This window comes from Uloborus diversus, chromosome 4 (assembly GCF_026930045.1).
Source record: "Uloborus diversus isolate 005 chromosome 4, Udiv.v.3.1, whole genome shotgun sequence".
Taxonomy (NCBI): domain Eukaryota; kingdom Metazoa; phylum Arthropoda; class Arachnida; order Araneae; family Uloboridae; genus Uloborus; species Uloborus diversus.
This window is the reverse complement of record NC_072734.1, coordinates 140,153,202-140,179,056: the sequence shown is the minus strand read 5'-3', so window position 1 is coordinate 140,179,056 and position 25,855 is coordinate 140,153,202. Positions and strand designations below refer to the sequence as shown.

Below are 25,855 nucleotides of genomic sequence, written 5' to 3'. Positions count from 1 at the left end.
GGATGCAAAGAGATTGCGATTTTCAAAATGAACATGATAAAAGTATAAAGAACGGCACATAAAAGAATTAATTTAAGTAAATTATTTTAGAATAGCATTTTAGAGCTCTACAATAAACGTATTATTAATAACAATCGACGTAATTGAAGCAAAAATCAAACTAAACCAACGACTTAGATTTTAACTTTCAGACTCTCATAAAGGGCACGGAATTTGGCTTAAAAACTTAACTTGGTGATTATTATAGGTATAAAAAGAAATTTCATTAATTTGCCCTCCAAAAAAGCATAATCAGCATTAAAAAAAATAAATAAAATCGATTTTCATATCGGATGCAAAGAGATTGCATTAATCAAAATGAAAGCATCAAAAGTCTACAAAAGGCAAATAAAAGAATTTATTCCAGCAAAATAATTTAGAATAATTACTGCAACAAGTCTACAAGGTGCTAATTGTTAATAAGTATCGGCATAGTCGTTAGAAATTTGGAAAAAAATTTGGATGTAGGGAAGAAAATAGTCTAACGAAAAAAAAAAATTCCGGTATTAACAAAAAAAAAAAAAACCAGAATTCCGGTAAATTTTGGTATAACGTAATCATTCGTATCGGATTGGCGATAAAAGAAAATCTTTAAGGTCATGTAGAATAAAATAAGGAGTCTGTAAGGAGATAATAGCAAAATTCAGGAGCTTTAAGGGCCTTTATTTTCTTTTCTGAAAAAGCAGGAGTTTATAAGGAGTTTGTAAGGAGCGTACGATCCCTGATTTAAAGACATTAAAAATAAAATACATACATTTTACTTCCATTATCTTGTTACTCTATCCTGAACAGTATTTAAATCACTAAAAATATGTATGAGTCATAAAACATTTGTAAATTACAATAAGGACATGAAAATGACTGTTTCTGTGAGAATGAACCATAAATAAATAAATAAATAAATAAATATATATATATATATATATATATATATATATATATATATATATATATGACTTTTTTACACCTGTATTAAATTATTTGTACTTCTAAATATTATTCAAAATGAAAAAAAAAAAAACTTTTGAAACCCTAACTAATAATATAAATGAGAAAGTGAGTTTGCTTGTAATTCTTTCGCGTCTTAACTACTCAACCGATCATTATGAAATTTTATACATATTGTCAGGTTGCTGAATTAATAAAACTGTGGCTACCTTTCGAAGAAAAAAAAGTATTCCAAGATATGTATTTTGATTTTTCAGAAAATCATTAATTTGGGAGTATCTCATTGAAAAAAAGTCTCATCTGTTTGATTTTTGCAGTATTTTAAAGCCCTTAAAAAGCTGCACAGTATGAACTTTACCCGAAGTTTAGGGATAGCTAGAATATCCCTTAATTATTCATTTTAAGTTGATTTTATAATCTAAAATAAGGCTTATCTTAATTTTTTAAAGTATTGTCTGAGGTTTCTTGTCACAGAATTGAAATTAAATAAAGTTGAATTTCTGACTTGTAGCAGAAGATATTTTTGTGAAGAAAAATAATAAAAAACAAGCGTGAAGAACTAAAAAAAAAAAAAAGAATTATCTTTCTAAATGAAATATAGTCTATTTCGTAATCATAGTTATTTCTGAAAAAATGAGTGAAAACCTTTTTTTATGTATTCAAAAAGAATAATGGATTTAATTGCTATGTTTCTTTAAAAAATATTGAATGCACTTTCTGCCAGTTTTAATACCTTTTATGGAACACAATAGATTTACAAAATTCTGTTGAGTTGATGTACGTTAGTTTTAGAATTACTTTTAGCCTAAGAATTTAAATATTTTTCTGAAATTTTCAGAGCATAATTCATTAATACATGCAAATTCATCGAACTAACAACATCATTCTATCGGCCCTGCCAACATGGAAAGATAGCCCCTGGTGCCACTTAATATATAAAGATGGTGATTTTTAAAAAATTCAGACTTCTAAATTTAAATTTTGAGTCAGAAAATTACTCTTTTCTACACATTAACAGGAAATAAAACTTTTTTTTTTGCTTGATAGCTGAACATGTGTTTTACTTGACATAATTTTTATTTTTCAGGTAGGTAGGTCGTGCAGTGCCGGGCAATGCAGCTAGTAATAAACAAAATAAGTTAATTTAAAGTAGGGTAGGTTATCAATAACTTTCACTTTTCAAAACATTGAAAAATTTACAGGATGCAAAAAGACTGAAATAAAGCATGGAGCGAAAGTTTTGGAAAGAGAAATATGAAGAATCCCCTCCCCTTTTTATTAGTTTGCTCTTTTTCGACATTCAGTGACAAAAAGTGAATGTAACCGGTATTTATTTTTTCTAAGTGAACATTAAAAAAAAAATAATCTCCTTTTAGGAGCGAAAATTACAAAACTGACCTTTTAGTATCAAGATGTATTAGATCAGGGGTGCAAGTGGATTCAAGTAAAATTTTCTGGAGACAGTTCAAAATTTTTGGAAGCTCGACCCCCCCTCCTCTTCCTTTGTAAAAACTCTTCAAATATAATAAAAAAATCATTGAAATAAATCATTTTAAAAGTTTTTTTTTTCTTTTTTAAATATAATTTTTAAGTTTTGGCACAGATTTTCACTCTTGCATAACTTTTAAGACATATTTTCCCAACTAAGCAACATTTTTAACACTAAAAAAAAGAGAGAGAGAGAGAGAGAGAGAGAGGGAAAATTACGTTTGAGGTATATTATGTGATGTTTTAGGGTAGCAGAAACATATTAAAAATTATTACCAAGCCAAGAAGTGCACCAATAAGTATTGTAGCTAGTCCAAAAACAATGTATGATCCCCAGTATGGAATGCCATAATCTTGAACGATAGTGTTGTGCACATTTCTCAATAACATTGAAAATTTGAAAAAGCAAGACATTATTGTCATGGACATGGATTGCGGTGAATACCAACTTGAAACAGGTTCAACTTTCTGCCACTTTTTTTCCTCGACAAAACTGATAAAAGAATCCTTATCACGGGACCCTCTGTACTGTCGGAATACTCCATCTTTAATGCTGAAAATAAAGTTATGATACAGCGTAATGGTACGTAATAGAACTTTAGTATCAGTTTGAAATAACAAGAGGTAATACAGTTGCACACAATAAACCATCTTTTCATGACTTGCTCAGATAAATGTTTTCAAAGATACAACTCCATTCTTTTCTAGGGCTCAGTTTCTTAAATTCGATTTTAATTTAAACATTTATACTACTTTTGATTAGGGGCTAGTAGTCAGGGGTGCAAGTGCAGTCAGGAAAATTTTCTGAAGACAGTGTGAAGTTTTCAGAAACTATGAGGGAGCTCAAACCTACTCCCCCAGCTCATAAAAACTCTTCAAATATGCATACACAAATCATTAAAAAAATTTTTTTTGAATGCGTTGTCAGCCCACAATTTTCGGAAACGGTATTCCAAAATTTTCTGATCACAAATACCCCTGTTAGGAGTTGCAAAGGGAAGGCAATAATCTCAATAAACTTATTGTAATTTAATATGTACCTATTAAATTACAATAAGTTTATAAGAAACCTATTGTATTCAATAATTGATTTTTTAAAAATAACTATGTGTACTAATGACGAATGCTTGCTGCTGTTTTGAATTAAAGATGATTTATCTATTAAAATCAATTTAATATGTTATATTGATCTTCTAACTTTACATTTTTCACTCTACACACAAAAGAGAATAAGGTAGTTACAATGTTTAATAGTATTTATCACTAAAACTATAATAAATGTTGTTTGAGTTATGCGGTCCAACGTGCCCCATCAGGGGGAAAAACGTGCATTGGACCACTTTACAAGGTTCTGTTAAAAAATTAATTAAAAAAAAGTTTATCAATTCAACATTTCCAAAAAAAATCTCTAGTGTTGAGAAGCGTTCAGTGAAACTTATTGTAGAAACTCGAACTACCCATTAAATGTTTCGATGAGATAAAAAATTGTAAGTAAAAAATCGAACCAACGTATTTCCACCACCCCCTTATATTAAAGCATTATTATTTTTCATATTTTTTTAACATACCTCATTGGAGTCAGAGGCAAATTGTGAGAGAAAAGAACTAAAATCTCTTTTCTTCAAGATATTTTAACTACGGTTTAACTTTTGCGGCATTGCAACATTTCTTGCAAGTTTGTTTATTTCTAACCAAATGTAAGTTTTTAAAGAAAGGCAGCAATTCCCCCCCCCCCCCCCCGAGTCCTTGAATAAAGAGTAAGGAGCCAGAGTTTAATCTTTGCTGCATCACTCTATACTATCAATTTTTCATATATTTATTAGAGAAAAATGTCTTTTATTAATTAAAAACATTTGAATTCAAGGTATTGAAAATGACAACATAAATTTTAAAATTATGTTTATTTGTAAAGTCAAAATTTACAACAGAGGGAAAAATCATTAGTTATCCTTTTTCCTTCCATTGGAACTCAAATTTTGGCTTAAAAACTTCATAATACTATTTTCAGGATCAAAAGAACAACTTGAAGTTGCTTCATTAAATTGTTAACCCCCCCCCAATATATATATATATATATATATATATATATATATATATATATATATATATATATATATATATATATATATATATATATATATAATTACAGGCTGTAAAGCCTAAACAATAAGAGGTTCACCATAAATATTTTTGAACTCTCTTAAATACATAAAAAAGCAACCATGCCAAGTTTCAATACAATCCGAGACTGGGAGTTGGAACACTTTTTTTTTTTGACCGACATTTGCATATTTTCTAAAATAAATTTATTATTTAAATAATGAATAAAATGAGCAGATAAAAAGTAGCATATGGTGAAAAAACCTTCGAACATTAAAAATGGACAGAAACATTTGCAGGATGAAAAAAGATTGAAATCTCAAACAAGGCATGCAATTTTTGGCGAAACACGTGTTTGATAGTGTTGACAAGTTTCCCAAACAAACGCTTTCGGCACATATCGCGGAGAATGAAGATTTGAGGGGAACAAATAGGAAAAATAAGAAAATGGGGACCAAACTTGACATAGTTTTTAAAAAATTAAGGAAATTTTCAGAAAACTAAGGACTTTTTAAGGGTTTTTTTCAGGACTTTAATTTTGCTTGATGAAATTAAGCGTTTCTTAAGCGTTCCTAAGGAAGCACGAACCCTGTATCTATATCTAGATTTGTTGCACACCACGGATTGGGAACCTTGCATGATGCTACTAGGATCCTTGAAATAAGGCTGCCATTACTCTTCTCTGGGGCAACGTAAACTCTGGTGCCATCTTTTCATCCAAACTCGGACACACCGTAGGTATGTCCTCAGTGGGGGATATCACCAAGTCAAAGGGTGCCATATATCAATAGCAGTTTCAACAATTTAGAAAATATATTTTATTCATTACTCATACAACTCTGCAGACATAGAATGAAAAATTTGCTGCAAACATAAAATCCTAATTAATAAGCTTTCTGCATGTAATTATATTGAAAAATAATGTTTGAACACAGCATCAAATTTATGTTAAGGTACAGTGAAACCTGTAAAGTTAAACGCCTGTCTAAGTTGACTGCTTTTGTGTACAGAATTCGTCCCTATACCCATATATCAACCTCCATAAGTTGACCCCCCTGTCTAAATTCAGTACTAAAATACTAGACTGCAAGGGGTCAACTTATGCAGGTTTCACTGTATGAGGGAGGGAATGATTTGGAAATACTGAAAGTTTTTTGAAACCCATAATGAGCTGGATGGTATTTGATTGTAATTCTGCCTTGCTCCAGCTAAAGGGGGGGGGGGGGTGAATCTCAGTTACCACCAAAGCATTAACCTTCACTTAACAAGGTGAGCTATACCAGGATTGTGTATTTTCAGTAGTGTGCTTAAGATTCATAGAAAAAAATCATTCATATAACCGAAAAATTGTAAGAGAGCTCAAGAGTAAAATACAATCAATTCAATAATTCGAAGTCCCAAGGGATCGGCTAAAAATTTCAAATAATTGGTAGTTCAAGTTATATGAAGTTTCCACTACAGTCTCAAGAGTTTGGGACCCGATAAAAACTTTATAATAAAGGAATATTCGAGTTAAAAACTTTGAGTTATCGACATTCGACTGTATGTAAGAGCGTTGCCAATATGTACTACAAAGAAATTCTTAAAATTGGTTACAAAACACATAACTTTGGTTTATTGATTTAACAAGAACATGAATGAAAGGTAAATGATTATATATCACTTTAATTCAACTTATATGCAAAGTACAAATTGCCTATTTTGGTCATATTGTTACTTTGTGGGGTGCCTTGTGACTGATCGTATTTTCCCACAAATAATATTTAATAATCCCTGCTACAATGCACATTAAGACTGAAAAGCAGATATCATGATTAACTGTTAGTTAGCATCCAAGCCTTCTTCTGAGTAAAGCAGAAATTGCAAAAATCGGACCAGTGCAAAAGAAAAAGCAACTATTTTGTGGTACCAACTAACTCAAAATAGTTCAATATCATTGCTAGGACCAACAATTGAAGAAAGAGAAAAAAAATAAGAGCTCTTGCTAGAAGTCTTCATCAAAACCTAATTCATTGCAAACTATGAAAACTACTGAGTAGTGGGGTTTCATTTTTCTCAGTTTACCCAAAAATTTCAATGCAGAAATTATGATAATTGCATAATTCAAGTACATACATAAAACCAATTTAATAAGTTAAAAATACAATAAATAAAAGGACGAAAAATCAAAGTTGGTAAAAAAATTCATTAAAAAAGCATTTAAATTTACTCTGCAATACTTACTGAAAAATGGTTGGTAAAGCTGTAATCATAAAACGTCCACTTAAACCTGGAAGTAATAGAAAGAAACAGATTGTACAAATAAAAATCTTCTTTAGCTTACAGTTATAAAGCTACATTTAGAATTGATAAATTGAATACAAATTTTTCGTCTGTTGGAGAAGATATTATTCTTATATAGTAACTAATTCTTTAACGCACGCAAAGTTTTTAGCCTCTGATCGCTAAGCAGCAGTCACAAAAAATACTTTACAGAAATACTTTCAGAAGTTCAAAGCATTTTACATTGTAAAAGACTTTTTTACTTTTGAACAATGTGAAGGCAATATTTTTGCAGTTCTGTGTTTTAATAAAAGAAATTTTCTTCATCTCTAACAAAGCCATTTAATAAAAAGAATTAAAATATTTCAATATTTAGGAGTTTTCATCACAAGCCTATGAGTTTTTTGAAATCTTTGTTTTTTTTTCCCCTGCCTGAAAAGATCCCGAAACTGAGATTGAGAGGGGGGGGGGGGCTATAAGATATAGATCTACCTTTGACTTACTAAAATGAAGCTATGTAGTTTAAATTCCTCTTACTCCTTCAAATATTACTACTATTCCAAGATATACTTGTAAGTATATAACCATTAAAACTTATCCAAGATACTTATTTTAATGCAAAATATAATTAAAATAACTAAAACAATAAGAAATAATTAGGTTGACCATGTATGACCACTTATCCCAGACTACTGAGAGTTATTTTGCAATGGTTTGAACTAGTGGTGCGACATCGATGGCGAAACATAGATGGTATTGATACATCAACCAAAAAACATCGATGTTTCAGAACATCGATTTTGGAAATTAAAACATCGATGGTATCGATACATCGACCAAAAACATCGATCTTTTAGTCAATATTTAACATACATTTTTTAGTATACTATACTACAAACTTACATAGATGATAATCTCTAACAAATGTTTCTTAATGGATCAGGGCATTGCGTCTAATTTAAGGAATACAAAGGATGCGAACCCCACGTATATATTGAAACTACTGAACTGCATATCATAAATACAATTTAATAGGAATAATTTCGCAACATCTCGGTACCATAATAAGACAAAAATGATAAGACATGCAACAATTAATACAAACTAGTTAAATCTGCGAAAAAATATATCATAGCACTTACAGTCAGTTGTATGATGAGAAAGAGTTGTGCAAATTATATTGAAAGTGCAAAATTAATTCTGACAATTATTAATTAAAGCAAGAATTATGTTTTGAACTGTTAGTGCAAAAAAGTTAAACACAAATTGTGAGTAATTGGGGGACGGCTTGTTGAGGGTAGATGCAGCGGCGGATACAAGTGAGGGGGTCATAACAACCCCCCCCCCCCCGCAGCAGTATTTGAATGTTTGTTCAAAAAAATAAAAAACATGATCGAAACCGTAAGAAGTGTATACAAGGAGGAGGAGGGGGGATCGTGACCCTCTCCTCCCATCAAACTCTGCGACAATACTTAGTAATCTGTTTCAAGGTTCATTGCATTTGAGTAGTGAAAATGACTGCTTGAAAAAAAAAGCCGGACCGAAACCATAATAAGAAACAGTAAATAGTTCTCGATTTTTTTTTGGGGGGGGGGGGGGTATTAACTGTCACTTTTCTATTTATAGCATATGTATTTAAAATATGTAGATAGTCAAAATAGCTTTTCTTGAGACAGTCTGCAGCGCTGAGTTCAGGAGCCAGTATAATGAAAAGTAATAAAGAAGTGTCTGACGCCCGTTTGCTTTTATAAGCAACAAATTTAATCAACGATAGTTTATTTTTTGTAAAACCATATCCAAAGCTTCTGGCATCGCTTCAATCGATAAAACATTTGAGTCTGCAAATGTTTTTTATTTTTCTGTAAAGTCTCTATAGATTAAATTTCTTTTTGTTGTAATTTTTAGATAGTTCAGATTTTAGTCGTGCTGAGTTTATATTTAAATGTGCTGTAAATAGTTTATTAGTTTAAATCAGTGTTTAGGATTTATTATCGTGCAAGAAATGTAAACTTTGAGTGTCGTGTTAGCGCAAAACCTCATTATACATAGGTTCTCGCAGGGGTGCCCACCTAGGCAGTGGCGGATACAAGGAGAGGGTCATAGGGGTCATGATCCCTCCCCCCCCTAAAATGTAGACAATATTATCCGTTCGCATTGTATTCAAACACATTATGGATAAAATGTAAATGATTTCAGTTTTTGTTTCAGTTTTTGAATTATTTTTACCAGCAAATACTTGAAATACTACTTCTTTTAATTGTTTATAAAATTTATTCCTATTTTTTGTCCTATTAGGTGCCATATCCCTGGTCGATGTGGTATTTTTTAAACACCTAAGCAGTTTCAGAAATTTTTCTAACCAAAAAACCATAAGTTTATTCACCGAGGAGGGATGAGGGTCACTCTTTAGCATGAGCCCCCCTAAAATGTTAGTCTGCATCCGCCCCTGGGTAGAGGATAAGTAACCCTCAATATTTGGTGCTTAAATGCATTTCTCTTTTCGCTGATTATTCCACCATGCAGAGAAAAAACTCTTTCCAATGAAACAAAAGTCGTTCATCACTATCAAATACTTAGACACAACTGTTAAAGGTTCTGAATTTGTTTGGTTATAATATTCACCGTAGTAATATATAGAATTTTTCTTTAGTTTAAGAATTGGAGTCTTAGAATCGACTGCAAGAACAAGCAGCAGACTACCAGTGTCGAGTTCTTCCAATAGCTTTGACATCTTCCTCACCCTCCAGTTATCTTTTACCATCTTGTAGTGATCTTCCCAAAAATCATCCTTTACACAGAAAAATCAATATTTTTAAATGTGCGCAAATAAATGGAATTTTTGGAGCAATTCCATATGTAAATTTTATTACCTAGCTAGAAAATTGGAGCAAATTTTACTATAATTTTAAATTATAATACAAAAATATCAACATCGAAAAAATATCGAAACCATAACATCGATGTTCCGAAAACATCGAAAATAAAACATAGATGTTAAAAACATCGATGTTTTAACAAAAACATTGATGTTTCCAAAAACATCGACATCGATGTCGCATCCCTAGTTTGAACTATGTTTATGATTAGAAGTCTCAGACCAGTGAACCAACCAGGGTTCGAAAATATCATGATATTTATTTTTAAAAATATCATGGTATCACTGTTTTTGAAAATGTCGACTATTTTGATATATATCCGATATTTTCAATCAGCACAAATTTCAGTCTTTAAAATAGTAAATGAATCTTTACTCACTCTTCCTTTTCGAATATATTCTTGCAATATGTAGGTTTGAAAGTAATATTTCTTTCATTATTTGTATCTAATGTTTTGTTTTTAGATTTTTATTGATTTTAATGGAGTTAATATAGTATTTGCTGTTTTACTCATTTTTCCTTACATTTCAGTTACATAATTCAGAGATAAAAAGATATGCATTAGTCGGTGCACAGGCATAAGATATTTTATTTTTTTTCTTTCTGAACAACATTTAATATTTAACTAGGCACTTTTGATCTGTTTTAAAATAGTTACATTACTAATAATTTTACGAATATAAAATAAAAAGGAATAATATATTACTTTGTTTATATTAATGATGTATTAATACATTTTTAAAAAATAGTACAGTAGCTCCTCGTTATATCGCTCATTCGGATATATCGCCCTTTTCTTCCATCTCCCAAAATATTAAAGTCTTTAAAAAAATCTTTGCTTTAAGTTTGAAACCATTTCTTAAAACAAATGGTATTGCTAAGAGAAGGTATCTTTCTTTTTTATTTTGTCAATGAACAAAAGGAAGCTATTCTTTTGAATTCGCTGGAAAAGCAGCAGCAATTTCTTTCACAAAATATACATACCTGAACAGTATACTTCAGTTTAAGGTAGTCTATAAACTACTTGACATCTTCTTTTGTATTGATGCATTGCCTTTACAATGAGTGAGAGACATCAAGCAAGTGTCACACTAGCCCATGTAGAAGAGAACATATGCCCTTCTTTTAGTACAGAAAAGATTTGTGCTTGGTTGTACAAACCGGGATTTGCATCAAAGAAAGAAAGAATGATCTGGGGACGGGTAAAAGAATTTTTTGTAAACAATGTGGTTACTTTTAACATCCTTTCTACAGCAAGTCAAACAGATTAGAAAGTCTATTGGGAATAAGAGGGTATTGGAATGCTCACCGCTTATCTCGCGATAACTCAGAAAGATCGTCTTCATTCGCCATTTAATGTTTTTAACTTTCTGATGGTGAAAATTTACTTAAATTTCAATCTTGTTTAATTTTTAATATGCGTGATAGTACATTCGTGAACTACATCGAAACCATTAGAAAATTATGTCAAAAAGAACGAATGCAAATTTACTTGTATATTGGACTTAAAACTATTTTTAATGACCTCCGTTATATTGTGCTTTCGGATATATCACTCTTTTTCTTTGTCTCCCAAAAAGCACGATATAACAAGGGGTTACTGTACATAGCTCTTTGATTATTCTTAATAATAAATGAACAATATTACTATAATTAATATAATTTTTATATTGAAAATACCATATTGAAAAAATAAATATCGGATGTATATTGTGATACATCTGATATATATCAACGAATCCTGGAACCAACCACCAATAACTTCGCTGTGAGGTCATATGAGTTTTAAACTTAAACTGAAAAGATATAATACAGCCTTAAAGAAATTATAATAATTCAAGGTAACAATTTTATGGTGCTAAAACAATATGTCACATGTAAATCTTACCTGGATTTAGCGTTACATCGACATCTCCCACATTGATACTTAAATCATCACTCCATTCAGCAAATTCTTTCCACACTGGTTTTAACTGTGTACAGGCAGGACACCATGGGGCAAAACTAGAAATATGAAAAAAAAAAACATTTTACAACAATATAATGTAAGTTTTAATGATCTATAAATTGAATTTACTAAACTTAAAAAAACATACGGGGAATATATACGAATATTTAAATGTAATTACAGTTGACATTTGATTTTACGAACTGTAATAAACCTGGGGAGATTCCGATAATTGGGAATCTGGTGACCTCTTTTAATTGCCGTCAAATTTTTGGCTCCAATACATGCACGAGGGAAATTTTTTCTTCACAAATGAAAACATAGGGGAAAACAGAAAATTTGAATTTTTGACATCATGAATTCAAATTAGGCTTTTTGCAATCATGTCGTGTATGTGTGTGTGCATGTAGGCATGTGTATATAGGACATAAACACCCAGCAGCTCGCTGGAGGAGCAGCATCGGGAGGGGCTGGTCGACGGTGTTGCTGCAGAGGAAGGCAAGGGAAATAAAATCAAAAGACGCCAAAATTGGTCAAGTGAGACCAATAAGCAATTCGTAATTCGTAGGATCACCATAAAGCAACTCTGAGAAAAGTGTTACCAAAATTAGATATTAATCACCAAAAATTTGACAACTGTGCCAGATTCCCAATTGTCGAAATATCCCCACAGACCTGTTCATAAAAATCGAGATTTCGATCGCAAAACATTTTATCGATAAAAGTATTTTTGGGCCTGGTTTCATGTTACTATAGTAGGAGCTTATTAAATCTCAATTGTGTTCACCACCTCATTTTTGAAGGTATAATTAAAAAAAAAAATTCCTTAAAAAAACTCTTTCGTAACATTCTTTGAAAGAAAGCACTTTTACGATGTACTTATTAAAGTCCGCACATCAAAATGACTAATTTCGTAAAGATTTTACAATTGGAATTTGAGCCCTTTGTTAGGGAATACAATAATGTCCCTGATACAAAGAAAAAAATTAAATCGTAAACTAACAAAAATAAGAAAAGAGCAAAACTTTTATATGTCTTTTGATAAAAATTAGCACATAAATGTACATACAATTCAACCATCCATTCTCCATCTAACATTTTCGACCAGGAATCTTCATCTAAATTTGTTACTTGACCCTTACAAAAAACCAATGCAGGTATTGTACATAATAATATGCTAAAAATAAAATATTTAGTAAAATTCATTTCAGATACGATTATGTAAAACAAAACTACTATTTCACACCAAACATGAATTTTCTTTATTTTGCGTTTGCGGTTCGAAAAGCTAATAGTTGCCACCTTGCACAATGGTTTTTAAAAGTACGTGTCAAAACAAAGAAAAAAAATATTTTTTTTCTTGAAAAGCCTTTAAATGAATGTAAATGTTTTAAAATAAAACATGCTTTTGCGAAAGCATTAAAACTTCAATTCAAGGAAATGATGAAAACAATTTTTTCTGATTCAAATGGCTCCAAATCTCGTTGCTTACGTTCGACGAGCACGACCGGTAGCGCCCGGTTAGTTAATCACATGACAGCTAATGATCAAGTGCTCTAATCAACTACTTAGAATGGTAACCGATTCGGTAACCGGTTGATCATAGAACGCTGCGGTTTGTACCGGTTACTTACCGGTAGACCGGTGAAGTTCATCGAGCGCAACCGTTAAAAGAAATCAAATTTATAAACTACTACTATAACTTCGTCGTGAGAAATCTGTTAATGAGCTTTGTTTACATTTCGTTTAAACATAAGCTTTCTTCGTAAGTGAAATAAGTAACAAATATTCGTAGGAATTAAGATGAGCTATCAGTTGTATAGAAATACAACTCTTGGGCACACTCTTCAAGAATCTTTGGATGAATTGATACAGGTTTGTTCTACCTTCTTTGTTGTCAAATTTCTCTCAAAACTTTCGAGCGATAAGTTGATGCTGTAACGTGTAACAAATCAACTCCATGTTCAGATTTTTACGGAAATTAACCTGTAAATTATTCAATAGATGTTTTTAAAGCCAGTTTCCCTTTGTATTCAATTTTTACTTATAGTGGCTCCCAAAAGTGACTGTACGATTGAAAAATTTGTAGGAAAACCGAAATCCTATGGAACGGAATTCAAATATGAAGTCCAAGGGAACCATCACAATGTCATCCTTAAAATGCGAAAATGAGTTTGTTTGTACTTCTTGTCGCCGTTTTACTCAACCGATCATCATGAAATTTTGTATACACACTGTCAGGGGTGCAGAATAGAACATGGGCTACCTTTCACACAAAAAACATTACTATTCAATGTGTTCTGTTCCAATTTCATTGAAAATCATTAATTTGCAAGTATCTCATAGAAAAAAAGTCATATTTTTCTTTGATTTATGCAGCATTTTAAAAAGCTACGAGAAGTTTGAGGGAAAACAAGGGCGCCTCCTAATTCTTCACTTTAGTTTGAATTCATATTCCAGGGGTTTGGCCTAAGAAAATTCGGGTCAGGTTACAAACCGGTCACAAAATTACAACTAGTTTAAAGGGACCCTTCACAAAATTCTGGTTTACCAAAACAGACCCTTCACAAAATTTCAATTGATAAAATTGGATCTTTCACCGGCTCCTTTTTTGACAAAATAGTACTCAAATCGGAAAACAAATATAAATAGATATGGTTTACAGTTTAAAATTTTACAAAAACATTTGATTTTTCACAAAAATTGGAACCTGTGAAAAATTGTGGACAGACCTCCCTGTATTCTGAAATGAGACTTATCTTTGTTTGTAAGGTACATTATTTATTATTATTGAAAACTTCCTGTAAGTTCAACGAAGTTCAGGTTTAGCTGAGTAATACCACAAGGGCCATGAAGTAAAGGGTGTTCATGTGTATGTGTCAGGGTTTAAGCTAAGTTCCAAAGCTCTTCAGCAAAAATTAAAAAAAAAAAGCTTTAGTAAAATGCTAAATTGATGTTGATGATTAATAAAATACTTTTACATATCTTTCTAACTGCCTCTACGTATTTTATCTCCATTCTCCAGTTGAAAGCAAAATTCTAAATTCAGCCAAGATATCTTTAAAGAAAGAACATACATCAGCTAATATTTTTCTCAATTTTGAAATTAATGATCTAGAATTGTACTTAGCATTGAATGAAAACAAGTTTGATTTTTAAAACGCCAATTCATTTATTCTGGGTACATAATATTCATTAAGACAAAGTAACCTTTGAATTTAATAATAGTTTAAACATGTTAGCTAAAATTTATAATAAGGTTAATGTCACTATTGCCATGCTCACTTCCTCTCTCAAATCATGCATAGTTTTTTTTCTTCTTCTTTGAGCAAAACAGCAAAAATGCCTTGCTTAATTTTTTAAATTTAAAAAGTATTTTAGTATTCTGAGAAAATTGTGACTGTAGTGGAAACCCTGGTATGTGTATAATTTTTTTTAAAGTTTAATGAAGACTGAAGACTTTCCCTTCTTTAAAATGTTGAAACAACAAGCCTTTCTGGTCTATTAAAGAAAGTCAGTAATTATTAATCTGGCCTGGTGCAAAACAAAACAATTTCAATGATTTTTTTTGTTGGAAATTTGTAGTTTCGAAGATGGTTACAAGTCAATCCTAAACTATATTTCATCTATTGTATGCAGGGTGCTATTGAATTAATTGCTTTACAATCCAAAACTGTTTGTACCAGACTCATGTATTTAATTTCAAAAGATACTTATACGTTTGTTTTCAGCGAAATATATCCCTTGACGACATAAAAGCTATGAGTCTTGGCAAAAACATGTCACAATTTAACTCTGTAAAACTCAAGATAAGCCTGGTTTTAGAATGTGAAATCAACTTAATATGTACAATTAGACATAGGAGCTAAAATAGCAATGGTACAAATGTCGGAAAAAAAAATTGGCTTCTCCTTACTTAAAATGCTTATAACTTTTTTTCTTGTTAGTTCATCGTCTCTGTTCTTTTTCCATTGGTAGAAAATGTTCTCAAAATGTATTTTCTCCTCCCTTTCCAATGAAACCAAATTTCGGCTTATACAATTATTATTTCCTGTAGAAACATCCATTTTTAAGTCAAAAAATTCAAATTGGAATAAAAAAAAAAACTGTTCATTGACTTTTTTTTTTTTTTGAAACGGTCAAAAACCTTCTCAGCACCATTCCAAATTTCAAGTCCCACTCTCCACATTTCAAGTTTACCCTGGACATACAAATTTGGCGTTATGGATGCCTCAGTTGCCAAATCGATTAACTCCACTGTTTAAAAAAAATCATCATTTCTGCTTTAATAGTGCTTATCATTGCTTAGCATGTGAATTTATATTAAAGTTCTGGTTCAGTACATTCTGATCATGTGATGGCAGAAAATGTAACACAAGGTCCTATTTAGTCCTTCGGATAACACCATCTTCTTCATAACTTTTCTCCAAGTTTTGTTTTATGGCGTTAATCGATTTGGCAAGTGAGGCATCCATATAAAGATGTCCAAAAAAAGTCTGGAATTCACATATATGTAAAAATTCACGGCAAAAAGAAAGTAAGTATAGTAACTGAGGTCCTATGCACTGAAAATCAAAAGAATTTTCTAATTTCGGATGGTTATAATCCAAAATTCAAAATTATTATCTAATATCAAAAATTATTCTCTATAGTTCAAAAGTATGAAAGTTCTTTGATGCATTAAAGCTAAATAATTTTATGTGAAATACAAGAAAATGGAAAGAAGCTCTCCTCAGCAAACATTTGAGTCAACAAATAAATATACTCCCTTAATGGGGTTCTGATATTCAGTAGTGTATTTAATTCAATTTTGCGAGCATGTTGGTCAACAATTTACTCAGTTCATGAATGAAATAATTTCATAGCAGGGAAAAAGGAGCAGCATCAAATAACCCATTGGGTTAGGACACCGAAGTAAGAAGTCTGACTTAGCCCAGAAACGCTCATTTTAGTCGCCTCTTACGAAATGCATGAGCTACAGTGGGACTATTCTTTCCCCTTGGTTACCACATGTTCACCATTGGGGCACCCTGGTCGCCACAAGGGGTAATTGGGATTTGGTTGGTGATCAGACTAGTCTGGACATCTTGAATCTTCTTCAGAAATTTTCACCCGGACACAGCATTCATTTCCAGTGGATTCCTTAACCTATTGGTCAGGGTTGTTTGGTTTAAACCAATTGATTTTTTAAAAAAAACCATGTGATTTTTTAAAAAAATTTTTAAAAAAAAAAGCCAAAAAAAAAAAAAAAAAAAATCCATTTTACAGGTTTACATTGATTTTCCCTCACATATTGAAAAATGTAAAATTCCATTTATGCTAAGTTGCAGAGATAAATACTAAAATTACAAAGTTGCTTCTTCAAAATGTATTACAAGCTTTAATCGAAAAAAAATATTAATATATTTTTTATTTCATATATGTGCCATAAAGCAGATTTCAGTCAACTTCCATCATTATGCTTAATTTGCATGATTAGTTAAGATTTACTAAGGATTGAATCTTTTATTGTAGATGCAATCCATTATATTGCTCACTCCTGTTGCAGGGGTGTGACATTTTTGCCCATTTATTCGCACTTTCCTGGAATTTTAACTTCGACTTGTAAGGTAATCAACAGTCTAACTTAATTGTTTGCACCTAAAAATTAAGATTTGTTCTGCAGGTGAACACAAATAATATTTTTTGAATCAAATTTAAGAAAAAAGTTTATACTTCATATTATGATACATAATAGTTCCTTATATTATAATGTAGGAAGATTAAAAGATAAATTTTTAAATTCCCAGAACAAAATGCAAATGTATGTGTAAAAATTGATTGAGAAATATATAAATTTTCACATATAAACTACACTCTCCATTGGTGTTTTTTTTTTGGATTCTGTGTGCTCAAAAGATTTTTATTGGCTATACACCTATACTGCTTTATGACTATTGGGTGCAGATAACTCTTAGTTCCCCCCCCCCCTTTTGTTCATTGGAATTGGGATTTTGGTATTTGCTTTGCCTTAGCTAACCTGTGCAGTTTACAAAAGTTACTTACTCATATTATTTTAAAAAGAATGTCTAATTCTTGTAGAAAAAAAGACCTAATCTGACTTTCATTTGATGAAATCAAAAATGAAGCCAGTATTTCGTATCATAAAGGGTCTATACATGCATAATAATATGTTAATCAAGTCAAACATTTCAATCTATTTCCCCGCAGAAAGCTATTTTAATTATTTAATTTAGTTACAAGATTTTGTTTTAATCTCTTTAATTAATCAAGAAATTAGGTATAATGTGACTATTGAATAACTGTTAATTACATGGAACCTTAATTACCTTCCAAAAATTAATTGTTTTTCTCGCAAATAGTTTTTAAACCAAAAAAAAAAAAAAAAAAAACCCGGTTTAAACCAAAAAAAACCTGGTTTAAACCAAAAAAACAGGGTTTTTTTCAAAAAAAAAACCCTCTTTTTTTTTACTAACCCTGCTATTGGTGTTGAAGGCAATGAAAGAGCAGACTCCCTGGCTGGGTCTGCTGCTGAGGAGGGTGTGAGTCTTCCTGGAAATCTCACCTTTTTTGAGATTTCCACCAAGGTAAAAATCGAGTCCAATAGAAAAATGAAAATTCTTCTCACCTACTCATGGCACTTTGCAAAATACCTGCTGACATCTTAGCTTGCTTGAGTTTTGCAAAGGATGAGGTCCTTTGCAACCCACAATTATTTTTAGTTGTTTTAGAGATAATTTGGATTTATGTGGATTGTCAAGCCCTGCTAGACAATATCGAGATAAGTAATAAAAATAAAAAAAATAAAAAGAAATGAAATAATTTTTTAAATGATGCTTGTTCATATTAGCACAAAGATGCTTGTCTAAATTGTTTCAGTAATATTTATTGATATTATTTCAGTGTGGTCAAATTACCCATCAGTTGGCTCTAAAAATTCTCCTGCAGTTTGACAAGGTGATAAATACTGCATTAGCTAGTAAAGTGAGAGCTAGATTAACATTCAAAGTAAGTAATTACACCTTGTTCTTTTCATAGTATAAATAAGGGAGAGGGAGGTCCAAGCAAACATTTTATTACAGGGTTGGTCATTTTGCCGGCATAAAGGTATTTTTGGCGGGACAATGGAAAAAAACGTGGCAAAAATGAAAAAAAAAAAAAAAAAAAAAAAAAAACGGCAAAAGAGGAAAAAATGGCAAAAACCAAATTAAAATTTAATTATAGTTGCATTAAGTTCTGTTAGTTAAGGAATAAAAATGATGTCAATAATGCATAACATTATGAATAAATATTTTACTTATTAATTTTATTCTTAATTAGACTAATTACTGAATTGAAAAAAATAAAAAAAGTTACAGTAATAGCAAATAAAAATCTCTGCTATGACTTATGGAAGCAAACTATTTTTTGTCCAGTTATTTAAATATTCAAAAAGGATTATGCCTATGAAATTAGTAAATTTATTAAAAGTTGAAAGTAATGTGTAACACTTAATTGTAAACAAAAATGTTGTAAATATTAACCATTGAAGCAAATTAAACATTAAATTTATTTTTGTCTAGCAAACTAGTAAAAGTAATATTTTATCACAGCATTTTTCATGCTTTTTATTCACATGCAACTTAAAAAAAAATGTGTCGGTAAGTTGTTGGCAAAAACCAATTTTTGCCGGGCGTAAAAAAAAACACGGTTTTTTCCACCTGTGGCAAAAACTTGCCAACCCTGTTTTATTATTATTATTTGCTCATTCCATGTTGAATTAGCCAGAAGAAAAAAAAAATCTCAACTTGATCATCTCATAATTTTATGAAACATTCAAAAATCACCATTTAACATATTAAAATAAAAATAAAAGAATTTTTTTTAGAAATTTATCATTCATGATGATGGAATAATTATTAACTTTTTTAATTTACTAAAAATCACTTGCCATTGCCCTCAGTGTTTTAAAACATTAAAACTCAAGTTATATGGGTGCTACAGAGCTATGTAATAGCTCAATTTAAAGGAAATTACTTACAGTATAATTTTATATGTAACTTGGCTTTTTGTGAAACAAAAAATAATTTACATAAAACTTTAAAATTTCAAAATTAAAAATTATTTGAGATAGTGTTCAAAATGTAATACAGCTGTTATAGAAGAATGCACTAAATTTGAAAAAGATAAAAGTAACCAAATTTTTTTATAACAAAAAGATAATAATAAAAACTAGAGGGCTTCGCCACCTGCACGTTTTGCTTGCTACCTGAGGTGGCTCAATGCCACTGTCGGCGTGTGACAATTGATGATTTTGATGTTCTTTACCTCTTTAATTCCCGCCCCTTGAGGTTTAGAGGGGTGAGACAAGGTGGTATGGCGTCCAATGGTACCAGTATTAACATGGTAGACAGTCGAGTCCGGAGAAGATAAGGTTACAGACATACACAGAAATTAATAGAAAATATGAGAAAGAACTTTTTTTTATAGCCACATTTGTCTGTTTCCCATCCAGCATAAAGAAAAAAGGAAGGGAGGGGGAGGGATACCCTGTGCATTAATTTTAATAACATACACAGAAAATCCATAAAATGTGAAAGAAAATTCAAGCCTCTCTGAACCCATTCATGTTGCCATTGAATTGTACGATGGCAACAGGCCAATGACCTCTGCAATGCCATTGAAGCTAAAAGACAAACTTCTATCTATAATAACGTGTTACCGTAGAACCATCCAAGGACATGATAGCTCAAAATTTTTACAAGGTTTTGATCCATCGATACATTTAAGAGTTTAAAGAAAAATATTTAAATTTGCTCTCTTGATACATTTGGATATTTCAACTATGCCATTTTTTCTCGCAGTTGATAAAATGCATTTCTTCCTGCATGTTTGTTGAAAGAAATTTGGCAAGAAATTACACCCAAAAGTTCAATTACTCTAATAAATTGACAAATTGCATAAATTAGGCCATCAAAAACCATTAAATCATAATAAAAATATTTATAGGAGTATATTTTATCAAAAATCAATTTATCTTTCTCAAAATCTTATGTATCTATTAATCTAAAAAACAATGTATGATTGTACGTCATTTTTTAAAGAAAAATAACGAACAAACTTCAATTAGATAAGGATAAATTAAGAATTAAATTACTTTAATCTTTCAGTTTTTGGGTGGTTTATCATAACACATAACATTTTTATTGTGTTTTCAAAATTTTTTGCTGAACAATAATATTTTAAACAAATAAAAGTATGAAAGATAAACTGCAATTTGTAAAATTACAACTTTTAAAAACACTGAACTCCTGACTGCAATTCTTGAGAGCAAAAACTCTTTATTAATCAGAAACAAATAAATTTTTTTTTTTTTTTTTTTTTGTTTTTCAAATGATAATTTTTGTAATTTGTTTCAGGCTGGCCATCTTGAAACATATAGGTTTTGTGATAATGTTTGGACATTTGTGCTGAAAGATGTTGAGTTTCGTGAAGTTCAAGAGCTGATCAGAGTGGACAAAGTAAAAATTGTCGCTTGTGATGGAAAAGGTAATAAACTTTTCACCCTCTAATATAGCCCTGAATTGTCAGAAACATCGTTGTCCAAAAATGCATTTTTTTATGCTGCAGGAGATAGCATTTTATTTAAGTGAAAAGAAAACAATCAACGAAATACTAATTTTTAATTTCAATTTCATTTGCTTAAATTCCACTAAGTAATCTATTTGAAAAATCAGAATAATAAAGCACAACGTACAATGTAAACTAAATACTAAACAACTAACAGTTAAAATCTTAAATTGTTAAATTTGAAACAATATTTAAAACACTTTCTGCGAACTAAAACATATTTTACATAATAATAACAAAAAAACTAGTCCTTTATCTCCAAGTGGCATTTGATCTGTCAACTTACCAGCTATCAAACATATGAGAAAACAAATGAAGCGAGAAAGTACAAAATCTCATTTGTGGTAACACTTTTTATCACCAAAATCACATGATTCCCCCAGACCAGCAGAAAAAGAATGGCAGATGGATTATAAAAGATAAGTTTAAGTAAAAAATGCATGCTGAATGCACTTTTAACTCGGTCTGTAGGAAATGCTGATTGATGTTTCTCTTTTCTGCAAATTAAAATAATTTTGGATTTATCTACTGATTTCTTTTCCAAATAAGAAATCCAATTCCCTGTTAAGGTGCTAAGGTTATGGTACTTAAGTGCTGAGTTGGAAAAGCTCTATGTTAAGGTCTTTTTACCTTTCAAACTTAATTTAGGTATGAAGTTAAAAGCTAGAAATTTTTCTTCTGGGAGATGTTTAGAGCAGGGTGTGCCGCAACAAGGCCCTTAGTGTGCCACGGTATTTTTGGAGTTGTAGAATAAGAACGAACACCTACTTTACCTGTGCAAGAAATCATATAATGTTCCTAGTTTCATTAAATTAATACATTAATGATGTATTAATTTAACACATCATTAATTGTTAAATGATGATATTGTTAAATGATTATTGAAATGATTATTGTTGAATGATGTCAACATTTATTTTACCGACATGTAATCGTACAGGGAACAATAGGTTCCGATGCAATGAATGAAGAGGTCAAAGTGCCAGTTCCAGACTAGGTTATCAGGCGACTAATTATTGACATGACGGGGGACATTAAAAACAATGGTTGATAAACTACAAGTGGCTGATTTTTTTTTAATATTTTAAGTTGATGAATCAACAGGTATAAAAGGTGCACTACTCTTGCCAATGAGGATGGCATTCAATATCATTTTATGTTCTCCAAAGAACTTTCTCAGCATGCAACGGGTGATGAAATATTTTGCGTTACAGCTAAATTAGTAAAAAGCAAGGTGATCCAGTGTTATAACTGCACATGCGCATGCAATGATAGAGCAGTTGCAGAGATGGGAAATATCGAAGGGTTCATGTGAAATGCGAAAACTCAAAGTCCAGGTGTTCAAATCGGTTTCCTCCATCGTGAAACTCTCCTGGCAAACAATATGACATATTAGCTGAAGTTAGCCTTGGTTGAGGCAGTAAAAACCGTCAACTTCATACAATTAAGGCCACTTAATTATCATATTTTCATTGTCTATTGGAAGACGTGGGTGCAGATCATCACTCCCAGCTTCTTCACACGGTAGTTCGATGTTTTTTGAAAAGCAAGATCCAGCCAGCCTTTGAGTTGGGGGACGAGAGGTACAAATTTCTGATGTTTCACGATGAAACAAAACATACCAGTTTGTTACAAGACAAATATTTTCTAGGAAAACAAGTGTATGTGGCTAATATTTTTTAGAATCTTAACAAACTGAATCGAAGATTCATGGAAGTGGTGAGTATCGTGTTCATATATATGCACGATTAAACAGATTCAAATCAAAAATTCAGCAGTGGAGAGAGGAATTCGTTCGTGGCCCACAGGACAAGTTTAAACGGACCAACTACAGTTGGAGCAAACCTAGCCTGGCAGCATTATGAAGGCTACACAGATTCGAATTAGAACATTACGATGCTGCCAGGTTAGGTTTTCTCTAACTATATCACATTGAAAGAAAAGCCTAAAATGGTGATAGAACATTTGACCATGATTCAGACCAAAAGTTTAAGCACTATTTCAAGTTGACTGGCATGGGTGCCCATATGCAAAATTTTAAAGGGGGTTAGGCTCAGATATTTTCCTCATGATCAGGCCCAGATCTGTAAATTTTTAACCCCCCTGCAACAAAATCTGTAGGACTTCCCCCGCCCAGAGTCCGGCAGTGTATTTTTGCAACATTAATAAGTATTAGTGCTAGTTTTTTCTCTCAATTTCTTGGGCTATTGGGAGGATAACCTTAACCCCTTAAGGACATGGGCCTCCCTGCACTGCAGTACGCAGATGCGGGCCTGCCCATGGTTTAGCAGAATATTTTCCCCATGGAAACCGATTTCAGTTCTAAATAGAGTTATTAAAATTTCACATTTTTAATAACTTATTCATTAATGGCTGAAAAAGAAATGTTTTTGCAAAGAAAAAAAGTACTACAAGCAAAGAAGTTCTAATTTCTATGGGGGGGGGGGCTTGGGCCCCTACTTGCCCCCTTATATTGGCACTCATTCTGACTGGCATAGAACAGTATGACTGGGTTCGTGATCCGTTGGCACATCAGCAAGGAATTTTTTTCAGAAGAAAAATTTATCGATCTCAAGAGCAATTGCTCCTTTAAACTGGGATTTAGTGCCTTTGGATGGATATTGGCTGTTAGTAAAAAGAGTATGCCAAAAAATTTCTGCTCAAGTTATTCATGAGCTGTTTACTGTTACCATTATTCTAAGCATTGATACTTTTCAACAACAAAAAATTGTTGCTAAATGCTCGATTTAAAAACTTCATGTAGCTTTTCTTATCATAAAGCTGAATAAAAAGTTCTACTTTCTCTCAAGACAGACATAACTTTCTCAGCCGTGTTAGGTGAAAGTTTGAGACTTTCTGGTCATAATAATCACTAAAATTCATGATGAACTTCAATTCAATTTCTAAAAAAACTGAAAAAGGATGGAAACGCTGGTTTTCTCCCGTTCCTTGCTTCAATTAGTAAATGATGGAAACATTTCCCATATTGACATATGAAATTTAGTTCAGTGTGCAGTAAGAATCGAACCAACAATCAAGTGCGCCATAAAGTAAAAAAAGGTTGAGAAGCACTTGTTTAGAGCATATTTAGTTTTAAGCCCTTTGCTTTTTGGGTCATCTCTGCACAAAATGGCAGATAATCACTTAATCACATGAAGCACCCTTTTTTTTAAATCTTAATTTAAAAATTTCTAGACTGAATAATAAAAAAAAAGCAAGGTGCATATTCCGTTTTTTTATATTTCTCTGTGTCAAAATAAATATCTAGCTGCTTTAAATCTGTCTGCACAGCACATCCCAATGCAAACTAAATTTGTTTAAAAAAAATTAATAAATTTTGTAGAAGGTATGCCATTTTGAATAAAAGAGTTGTCATCTAATTCTTTTTTTTTTCAACTTTATTTAAATTATAAACCCTAAAATATTTGATAGTAAAATGTACTTCCTGTTGGTATGGTATTATTAATATTATTAGTTAATAAAGTATCTTCAAGAGAATTATTTAACTTTGCCTTTCTTTTTTTTCAGATGAAAAGAAAAACTTATGAATTTTTGTTGAAGATTTTAGTTTTGTAATTGTTTAATAAATTGATGTATGTTTGCGTCTTAAAGTTTTTGTTACATTTTTTGTCAATTAAGGAATAAAACATGTTTTAAAATTGAACTCTTAGTTTTTAATTAAAATGTGTTGGAAGTAAATATTGTCAAATCTGAGTGTATATGTACTGCACTCAGATTTTACAATAGATCTGTTACTAAATCTTTCAGCACATGAAATATAATCTGATAATCTTCAATGGTCATCCGGAAAGTAAGTATCTAAGAGACAAAACATACTTGGAAAAACTAATTTGCCACCTTAAAGCAACAGGATATCTTACTGATATTCCTGGGATTAGATATCTCACTGTTCCTTGGAGGTGGCGAATCACCTTTCAGTGGCCCAGTCTGTGCCATAACCTCCCTAGGTGGTCACTCCTTAATAACAAAAGATGCAGCATGTTTCAACTTGTTCTCATCATAAGAACTAATTTTCACACTTACCATGGGATAAGTTTTTGTAGTCCAGTGTCGATTTGTCTGCCACTGGCATTGAGCGAGATGTCATAGTAGTGTGCACATATATAACAACTCCCACAAAATATGCTGCAGAAGAGCGGAAGTTTCGTGAAAAGGCAGACCATCCACCCTAAAGCCCCAAATGAAATTTGCTCCCAGTGATGTCCATCTGAGACAGTGAGAAGCTAAGGAATGTAAGTGGCAAAATTAAAATTGTGGAGATAGCCTGTACAAATAGTAGGGGAATTTCTCCTCTGTCTTGGGGCAAGAGATAGTACTAGTAGCCCTGGTATAAGGACGGATCCAGAAATAGTTCAAGGAGGGGGACGGTCGATTTTTTAATTTAACCCATATCTGGCTTTTACATGCTTGGAGGAGGGAAGCTGCCACATTATTTTTATCTAACACAACTAAAACAAAGGAGGTTTCTGAACCTATTTTTTTCCTTTCCCGTTGAAAGAGGTATTCTAAAATTGCGTTTTAGAACTTCAATTTCGTAGTGATTCTGGGGGAATGTTTTGAAACC

At 31.5% G+C, this 25,855-nt stretch overlaps 2 protein-coding genes across 2 annotated transcripts in view; one reads left to right on the top strand and one right to left on the bottom strand.

The window, feature by feature from the left end:
* The window catches only part of LOC129219892 (thioredoxin-related transmembrane protein 1-like), a 32,164-nt gene extending 19,209 nt beyond the window's left edge, over positions 1-12,955 (bottom strand). Inside the window, exons 1-4 of the mRNA XM_054854207.1 lie at positions 12,731-12,955; positions 11,602-11,717; positions 6,799-6,844; positions 2,752-3,028 (exon numbers count right to left, since the gene is read on the bottom strand). Of these exons, the coding sequence (XP_054710182.1) occupies positions 2,752-3,028; positions 6,799-6,844; positions 11,602-11,717; positions 12,731-12,867 (576 nt within the window). The 5' untranslated portion in view covers positions 12,868-12,955. The remainder of the gene's footprint in view (positions 1-2,751; positions 3,029-6,798; positions 6,845-11,601; positions 11,718-12,730) is intronic.
* Positions 12,956-13,375: 420 nt separating this feature from the next.
* On the top strand, positions 13,376-24,934 carry LOC129219893 (transcription initiation factor IIA subunit 2-like). Its single transcript, XM_054854208.1, has 4 exons — positions 13,376-13,536; positions 18,565-18,669; positions 21,060-21,189; positions 24,799-24,934. The coding sequence occupies exons 1-4, from the start codon at positions 13,465-13,467 to the stop codon at positions 24,816-24,818; spliced, it is 327 nt and encodes a 108-aa protein (XP_054710183.1). The 5' UTR covers positions 13,376-13,464; the 3' UTR covers positions 24,819-24,934.
* The last annotated feature ends 921 nt before the right edge of the window (positions 24,935-25,855 follow it).

What these genes read in the sequence shown, in the direction of transcription:
- LOC129219893 (XM_054854208.1), top strand. Translation starts at nt 13,465, where the DNA reads ATGAGCTATCAGTTGTATAGAAATACAACTCTTGGGCACACTCTTCAA. An exon ending in CTTTGGATGAATTGATACAG is followed by an intron (nt 13,537 to 18,564) that starts GTTTGTTCTACC and finishes ATATTATTTCAG; the next exon opens with TGTGGTCAAATTACCCATCA. An exon ending in GAGCTAGATTAACATTCAAA is followed by an intron (nt 18,670 to 21,059) that starts GTAAGTAATTAC and finishes AATTTGTTTCAG; the next exon opens with GCTGGCCATCTTGAAACATA.